Source organism: Phyllostomus discolor, chromosome 2 (genome assembly GCF_004126475.2).
Source record: "Phyllostomus discolor isolate MPI-MPIP mPhyDis1 chromosome 2, mPhyDis1.pri.v3, whole genome shotgun sequence".
Lineage (NCBI taxonomy): Eukaryota > Metazoa > Chordata > Mammalia > Chiroptera > Phyllostomidae > Phyllostomus > Phyllostomus discolor.
In genome coordinates this window covers 176,996,683-177,005,557 of record NC_040904.2, presented here as the reverse complement: position 1 = coordinate 177,005,557, position 8,875 = coordinate 176,996,683, and the positions used below count along the sequence as shown (strand labels likewise).

General features: G+C 41.8%; 1 protein-coding gene across 3 annotated transcripts; it reads left to right on the top strand.

The window, feature by feature from the left end:
- Positions 1 to 268: 268 nt before the first annotated feature.
- On the top strand, positions 269 to 7,402 carry ETFBKMT (electron transfer flavoprotein subunit beta lysine methyltransferase). 3 transcript variants are annotated; one of them, XM_028533420.2, is made up of 4 exons: positions 269 to 483; positions 1,892 to 2,317; positions 5,058 to 5,188; positions 5,988 to 7,402. In XM_028533420.2, the coding sequence occupies exons 2-4, from the start codon at positions 1,992 to 1,994 to the stop codon at positions 6,329 to 6,331; spliced, it is 801 nt and encodes a 266-aa protein (XP_028389221.1). In that variant the 5' UTR covers positions 269 to 483; positions 1,892 to 1,991; the 3' UTR covers positions 6,332 to 7,402. The 3 variants fall into 3 exon arrangements, with proteins under 3 accessions (XP_028389221.1, XP_035875085.1, XP_035875084.1); XM_036019192.1 differs by lacking the exon at positions 269 to 483 and adding an exon at positions 495 to 1,014; XM_036019191.1 differs by lacking the exon at positions 269 to 483 and adding an exon at positions 1,309 to 1,575.
- Positions 7,403 to 8,875: the final 1,473 nt, after the last annotated feature.

The following is an 8,875-nucleotide window of genomic DNA, read 5'->3' as shown; positions in this document are numbered from 1 at the left end:
GGTTTATATTGTACATTTATTAGCATTAATTATAAAAGGGAGGCTTACATTATTATTTAGTTGCAGTTCAACGTAAGTATCATAAAGAGTGAACACTCTATGTTACAAAGCACTCTATGCCCAGTGCATAGAAGTGTGATTGGCTCCATATGTTATAAATGGTTTAATAACGAATATTTTAGAAATCAGAACGTGACATCTCTTTACAAAGCGAGGTCAGAGCGCCCTCTGGTTTCGCCCCTCCCTGCCCCTTTAAGAAAGCGCTGGAAAGGCTGGAGAAAGCGCTGCTGGGAAGGAGGGCGGAGCCTGCCTGCTGTCCGTCTGCTGCACATTCTGCTCTGCACCAGGCTCCTGCTTGTGAAGCCGGACCCACGCACAGTTGTAAGAAAAAAAAAAAAATGCGAGTGCGTGAAAAGACGCGTAAGAGCAAGTGACAGACACGCCCTGTGCTTTAGCTTCCCTGGGCGGTGTTAGCAAAGCCAGGTAAGGCGAAAAGGAAGACTGTACCCGTCCCTTTAAGATCGATTCCTGTCCTCTTTGGAGAAAAATACCCGGTCACAAACATTTTCGGGATTTTCCCACTTTATCCCGTCTTATTTCCTGATCAGTTAATAACTATACTAAGTATCCTCCGCATAAGCACATATTCACAACCGATTGGCGCTGGGTGGGCGGGGCAGACGTCCGTCTGGAGGACACGGTGTCAAAACCAAGATCACCTAACAATTAGCCCAATGGGGTGTCAGGACCTTAGAGACCTGGGCTGTTCCCAGGGCTTGAACACGAGATAACTAACACCCACTGAAGTGGCCTGACAAGCATCGTGTCCTGCCCGGATGTTTGTTTGTTCTAAGAGAGAGGGGGGAAGGAAGGGAGACAGGGAGAGACGCGATGTGAGAGAGAAACATGATCGTTGCCTCTCCTAGCCGCCAGGGTTGAGAAGCAGTCTCCGCTTGGCCTGTTACCCTGCAGTCAGCCTGCATCGCTCATTTATCATCACCCGTCTGCCTCCGGGTAGGCATCTGAGTTGTGGGCCCCTACTCTAAATACTTAGGTGGGGCAGTCTTAATATTTAATAAGACTTATTAATAGTTAATAAGGTCCCAAACCACTTTGTGTACAATGTATGTTTCAACTGCTGTTCCACGTTCCTACTTTTTCTTTTCAAGGTTTTTCTCTTAGAACAAGTCTTTTCAACCCAGGCTTGGTAAAGATGAATCATCACATATTTATAGAAGGAGATTTGGGAGTTGATAGTCTTTTATTACAATGAAATCTCCAAAGTTTTGTGTGTGTGTGTGTGTGTGTGTGTGTGTGTGTTTTTAAGGGAAAAGCCTGAATCTTGTTTACATAGATGTTTTACGCCATGACAATCATTATTGAAAAGGAGTGTGGCCGGTCAGTGTAATCCATATACCTCTGCCTACACAGAATTCTGGTTTGTTAGCCTCCACAACTCGTGACTCAATTCGCAAAGGCAAAAGCTGTTTGCCTGTTAATCGCGTTATCCCAGCACTAGAATCTAAGCTTCCCAGACTTTTGTTCACAGTTGCCAGGCACCATGCCTGCTTAAAGGTAAGTGATTGAATGTATAAAAAAAAACTTTAAAGGTATACCTTATCTTACGTAACAAGCATTGTTTCTGAAGATTTCTCTCAAAATCAAATGCTTGTATATTTGTTTGAAATTATTATAAAAGGATTCTGTTGTGAAAAGGCATGCTTTTAAAAGATTGGATTTTCCTAAATGGATGCACCAGTGCTTTGATCTGAATGAACTTGTTCTTGTGGATCATCTGCTACAGAGCTTATAGTGTAATGTTTTCTTACCATATAGTAGGATTTAGAAGTGTTATGAGCCTTGGAATTTTCAGCACTGTTTCTGTTTTTAGAGATTTAGAGATTCCAGTTGACATCAAGTACTTTGCCTGTAAGGAGTAGAGCAGCTCTTATCAACAGCAGTGACCGAACCTGTGTTTTGGAAGAGGACTGATGGCTTTGAGCCCAGGTTGGAGAGCATTTGCGCTGCTTCCAGGGACCCACTGTGGTGTCTTTCGGAAGGCCCCGAGAAGCAGTTGTCTTTCCTCATTTCCTTGGGGCCACTGCCCCTGGAGAGGCACGGGAAGCTCTTTGGACCCCGAGATGAAAGCGTTCCTGGAGGAGAACACTGAAGTCACCAGCAGTGGCAGTCTCACTCCCGAAATCCGGTTGCGGCTTTTGACCCCCAGATGCAAGTTCTGGTGGGAAAGAGCTGACCTGTGGCCCCACAGCGATCCCTACTGGGCAATCTACTGGCCAGGAGGCCAAGCCCTATCTAGGTACTGCCCTAGCTGAAACGGGAACCTGAAAGGATAGTGCCTCTCTCTTTTCAGCGCCCTCCAGCTCTGCATTCTCCCTGCCATTCACAAAGAAACAGAGAAAAACCCAACATTCCTCTTGTTTTCTTAATTTAGAGCAGTTTAAGAATTTTTTTAAAATTTTGGCTTCCTTTGTTACATAGTTTTACTCCAAGCTTATCAAGGTATTTATCCCAATACAGATCTTTCTGCAAGAGAAATCCTAGGGTCAGCTGTCAAGCCTGGCGATAGCTATAAATATGCAGATCTTACACTGTTCTCAGGTTCATAGTTCATAATGTATGGCCAGTGCACAGCTCCCAGATGGAACCTACAGCCCCAGTCCTTCAGCTTTCCTTGTTTAATCCTAAAAATGTTGCTCCTTAAGCCTCACACCCCCTCCATCATTGCCTCTTCTCAGTTTCCCAAAGAACAAGAGATGTGAGTGAGTGAATAGGCTCAAGGGAATTCTCCTCTCTAGTGGTTTGCTGACAGCTCAGGTGAACTCACGACTTGAATCTGCATTTTTAAGCTCCCTCCCTCCAGCTTTCCACACTGCAAAGGTCTTTAGGACATTTTCTCACACATTCACACTATGCTTTTTATTAAAACACAGCTGCTGAAACAAAGGTAGGAACTCTTAGCTTTCAATCTAGCCTTTGCTCTTAGACTGGTAAATGATTTCCTCTGTTTATGCTTTGAGGTTACAGAACTGTGAAACAAAAAGGATAAGGACTTCTCTTTCACAGGAGTTAATGCTGTATGTAATTTAAAAATAAGTTTATTGATTTGAGAAATAGAAACAGTGAATGGTTGCCTCCCATATGTACTCTGACCAGGGACTGAACCTGCAACCTTTTGATGTAGAGGATGATGCTCCAACCAACTGAGCCACACTGGCCAGGGCTGTATAGTTTTACATGCAAAATAAATGCAAACATAGAACTTTTTGGAGAATACTGAGGACTGGGAAGCTTTTCAGGTGGTATCAAACAATATCAATTTTCTGACTGTTGTGTTGCTAAATTTTCAAGCTTTCCTGCTCACATCATATTTAAAAAGTACTGACATTATAAGTGACTGTTTTCTATGAAAGTTACTGTTTATCAACTCCAAATAGACAATCAAATTTCTTAAGAGACTGCCTGAATCAGGGAATACAAACTGTTGACCCACAAATGTATGTTGTTTGGCTTTTACTTAATTGTGATGAAAAAAAAAAAAGTTGCTGCCTAGGCGTTTTACAATGTGATAACCCTGCTTAAACCCCGAGTCTGGGCATTTTTATAAGGACACAGTTTAGGATGCCTGCTTTAAGTTCCTGCTTTGCCTTTCCCAGGGTACCCTTTAAAATAACCACTTAGAGTTAAGCCCTTGAAGAGTTAGCGACCTCTGCCCCAAGTTATCTGGGACAGAGGACTGCCCTTCCCCCAGCTCATTGTGCCCCTTTGCTGCTGGGATCTGGAAGTAATAAATCTTATGATTCTATTTCCTTTGTGGGTGTTTTGAAACTGTGCCTTCAATCAAAATGCCCTCATGGTTTTCACCTTCCTAAAGTGGAAGCTTGTATTTAGAGGGAGCTAGCTACCTGCTTTTTCGGTGCAGGTGGCTTGTGCGCCTTCATTTAGCAGGCCCTCCCTCACCTGTATGTTCTTAGTTCAACACATCAGCCCTGGTGTCTCAGCACACTTGCAAACTTAAAAAAAAAATCAGTTGCCAGCAAAAATATGCATTGGCTTGAGAAACAGGAATAATCTCTGATAACATGGAATTTCTGTGGCAACAATTGGCGGAAGAGGGGTAGCAGCTGTCCCTTTAGACGGGGCATGTACACAACTACCATACTATAGTCCTGCTCTTTTTTATTATTCCAACACTAAGATCAAGTGTCAATTGAAATTCATTATCTCAGTGTTTCCCCACTCATCTTCACTTGTTTGGTAACTACTTAGCCATGGTCTAAATTCTTCGGTTGAACTGGACTTTGATGGTACCTTACTAGAGAGGTCATTATAAGACAATTCAACAGTCGGTAAAACCACTCTGATGAACAATCAAAAGGAGATGGTGGGGCCTGGCTCGGTGGGTCGGGTGGTTGGAGCATCGTCCTGTACACCAAAAAGGCTGTGGGTTCCATCTCCGGTCAGGGCACATACCCAGATTGCAGGTTCGATCCCCGGTTGGGGTGCTTATGGGAGGCAGCTGATCGATGTTTCTCTATCACATCAGTGTTTCTCCTTCTCCCTCCCTTCCTCTCTCCCTAATACCAATAAATATATACCCTTGGGTGAGGATCAAAAGGAAAAAGAGAAAGATGGTGGATTTTGGATCTGGTGTACTGAGTCCTGATTATAATAGTATTTTGTCAGTCTGTATTCTTGGTTCTTGGAAGTTTCTGGATCATAGTGAGTGCTCAATACTTTTAAACAGTGGACTTGAAGAGCCTGATCAGTCAGTGGTGTGGAACTGCTCTTCACACCTGCTGAAGAGAAATCAAATGACCGGGTCCTCTGTCTGCCACCTTTGACTAGCTCTCAAGGTCAGTATTTTGTCTCACTCTAGTCAGGCCAAACTTGCTAAGGGTGGACGAGGTTCTTCTGCTAAGTTTTACTATTTCTTTGTCTATTTCTTACTATTACTGAACCCAAAGTAATTATTTTGTTGGACAGCTCTTGCTGAGTTTCTCCCATCTCTTAGATAATCCCCTTTCTTTCTAATTTAGGTATCTTTTGGATAATCCTGATGTTGTCAGAGGAAAATCTGTGTTAGATCTTGGGAGTGGATGTGGAGCTACAGCTATCGCTGCCAAGATGAGTAGGGCATGCAGGATCCTGGCCAATGACATAGACCCTAGTAAGGATTTCATATTTAAAACTATGTAAAGCTCATCCTCTTTCCCTTCCAGGATAAATATCTGCAGATGCCTCAACATGATAGCTTGTACCCATGTGCATTTTATGATACAATATTGTGAACTTACAGTCAGCGGGACATTATCTGTGGGAATTCAGGGAGGCATGAGTTGACAGTGCATTTTCCCCCAGGATTAGTATTTGTGTGTCGGATATCTCCAAGTGATAGCAACCTGAGAACACTTACTGTTACTTCTGGGCTAGGAATTTATTGAAATATTTGGTTGAGTTCATTTGATCCCAAACCCAAGTGAGGATGGGTCTGTGTCTTTGAGGGCGATTTTGTTTTATTAGAAGCCAAGCTGAAACAGATAAGTTTTAATTTTATCTGATTTCCTCCCAGTCCTCCCTTTCACCAAGGATCTAGTCCTTGAAAATCCTTGAACAGGGGACTCAGTTTTAACTTACCACCTTGCTCAAGCACAAGGCTTGTCTCCCTGGCTCCTGTAACACATCAACCCTTGTGGTTATTGAGATCTGCAAATGTTCCTTCAAATCCCAACATTTCCAGGTATATTGTATTATTTCTTTTGTATTTGAGATATCCATTCATATATTTGAAAATCTCAGTAAATAGCTTACACTGGCATACACTCTAGGCCTCCTTACCTAAAAACATCTTTCAAGAAAAAAGGGAAGAAACATTGTTAGGAGATTTTCTAAATTATTGATACTTAAATTAATCAATAGGGAATTAAAACAGCCTAGTATATACCCATTCATCATGTGCTCTTTTAAAGTTGCAGGAGTGGCTATCACACTAAATTGTGAATTGAACCAACTGAATCCTTTCCCCATTTTAACCAAAAATGTTTTGGATTTGGAACAAGATAAGTGGGACCTTATTGTGCTTGGAGATATGTTTTATGATGAAGACCTTGCAGACAGTCTTCACCGATGGCTGAAGGGCTGCTTTTGGACCCACAGAACTCAAGTACTGATTGGTGACCCTGGCCGACCCCAGTTCAGAGGACACAGCATTCAGCATCAGCTGCACAAGGTAGTGGAATATTCCCTTCCAGAAGCTACGAGGCAGGAAAACAATGGACTGACAACAAGCACAGTGTGGGAATTCCAGCCCTGAGTTGTCCAACTGCTTCCAAGTACGGATGTAGCTATGTTTGGGCTTAACCCTAAAAGACTCTCCAGTTTGAAGAATGCAGTTCCTATTAAATGGCAAATGTTTCCAAAATATGAAGGTTTCAAGTTTTGTCATGTAACTAGTTCTGCATTATGCCAAATATATAAATCTGTATCTGGAATTTCTTTCTCGTTTTACTGCTCTAGGAATATAATTATAGAAGGCAATATGCAACTGGCAGCAACATGTAATTTAAGTTGTGGAGAGAATTTGATATTGTAGCAGAGTCTGTTTCTGGAGTTAAGGCAAAACTATATGATGTGTTATTTAATTAAACAAACAAAATGCAAAATATAGAAGAATATATTATTTAGTACATAATAGGGACTAAATCTGACAACCATGGATAAAAAAATATGTTAAAATTTCCTGCCTACTCTGTACTGACAACTTATGCCTCTTAGAAATTGGATATGCCCCTGCTACATGTCTCAGATTTTGAGGATCCTATGTATCAATAAAAAACACTGTGATGTAAGTGAGAAACAACGTGAAGAAGAATGCGTGTAGTATTCCGCTCTGTAAAAAAGATGTACGTATATATTGAGGAAAAGAATGAAGATAGGGAAAATACAAAATGGAGTCACTTTAACCAAGCTGCTAAATTATTAACATTATAAAGTTTGAGGCATAAGGAAATGTGTTTTTTTTTTCTTGTCTTAACATCCCTGGGAACTTAAACTTTTGAACTTTCCAGGCCCATGTCAATGTCCAGACATTTATTTACCTTTGAATAACCATCTGACTACCCCCTAAAGGACTCGGGATGTGCCCAGGCCGCCTGGTGCCCATCCTCCAGACCCCCTGGCATCCATCATCCAGACCTCTGACATTGGCTGGTAACCACCCCAGACCAATCCTACGGCTGAGAATGCAGGGCTGATGATTCTCAAGGACATGGCTTTTACTATAAGAACGCTTAACTCTTCTTTGGAATACTTCTGAAGGTTTTTGCCTAGCTGTATTTCCAGTTTGCAGACTCTAAGACCCTTGAATAAATTTTTGTCATTTTTTCTAGCAAAGCCTCCAGAATCTTTTTAAGTCTGTATGTATGTGTATAAAATACATATTTGCTTGCTGTATACATAGAATACCCCTGGAAAGATAAATTAGAAACTGGTAATGGTGATTGTCTTCTGAGAGGACACCAGATAGCTGGTGGACTGGGGTGGGAGGGAGACCTAGTTTTTACCTTTGGGTCTTATAATTTTGTACTAATTGTATGTTCTGTATTTTCTGTGCCTTAATTTAAAACTGCTATAAACACCACCACTGTATACATTACAAGTATAAAACGTAGCCTAGTAGTGCATTGTGTATCTATATATCTATCTCCACACTATAAACACACCACATTTATAAAGTAGTGAATAGTAAGGACAAAAATAGAGCTGACTATGTAAATCCTTCCTCTAACCAGTGTAAGAAATTTACCACCCCATACTTTCCTTTTTTTTCCTATATCAGAGTTAAAATAAGAAGCCTTTAAGAAAGTACCACCGAGACAGGCTCCCGGCACAAGAAATGCTGAACTTGGGGGCAGTTTAAGCATAGGCCACTTCGGGGGACTTGATGATTGTAGAAGAGTAATACATTCCATTTGAAAAGTAAGGCCCGTGCTGTTTACTTCACAAGGGGGAACCAGCAGAGCTGCGGGATACAACCTCTGTAAGGAGAGGTTTTGTATTTACTCATTCTTATACATTTCTGAGTGCACTTTTTGAGAGAGAAAGTTCATAGGTAGAGAGCAGTATTCGGGAAATGTGATATCGTGGTATATAAATATATATTTGGTTTTTCAGGTGTCCAAAATACATTTCTCAGACATATTTGGTCTTCATCCACAATGCCTGGCTCATAACTGCCCAAACCTTTGGAATTTCCTGGAATAAGATCGATGACACGTCTTTTATTATAAATCTGGTCCCTTATTCTCAGTTCCTGAGAACAGAACCATAAAGATGAAAAGGTGTCTTGTTATCATCACTGGGTTTATGTTAATGAATGTGACTTTTGCAAAGCACATGAGAATGGGGGCTGGCTGCCATGAACCAGCCTTGAATAGAGGGTTGGAGCCTTCCGCCCCACACCTATCTTCTAGGGAGGTGCAAGCAACTAGAGGTTGAATCAATCACCAGTAATTAATGAATAAATCAATCTTGCCAAGTAATGAGTCCTCCATAAAAATCTCCAAGGCCCTGGATGGGTGGCTCAGTTGCTTGGAGTGTTCTCCCATACACCAAAAGGTTGTGGGTCTGATCCCTGGTCACGGCACATACCTGGGTTGCGAATTTGATCCAGGGTGCTTACAGGAGGCAACAGATCTGTTTTTCTCTCACAATGACATTTCTCTCTGTCCTCCTTCCTCTTTCTCTCTAATGTCAATAAATATATCCTCAGGTGAGGATTAAAAATAAAAACCACAGGGAGGGGATTCGGAGAGCTTCTGGAAGCCTTCCAACCTGTCACCGCTCCGGGCGCAAGCTC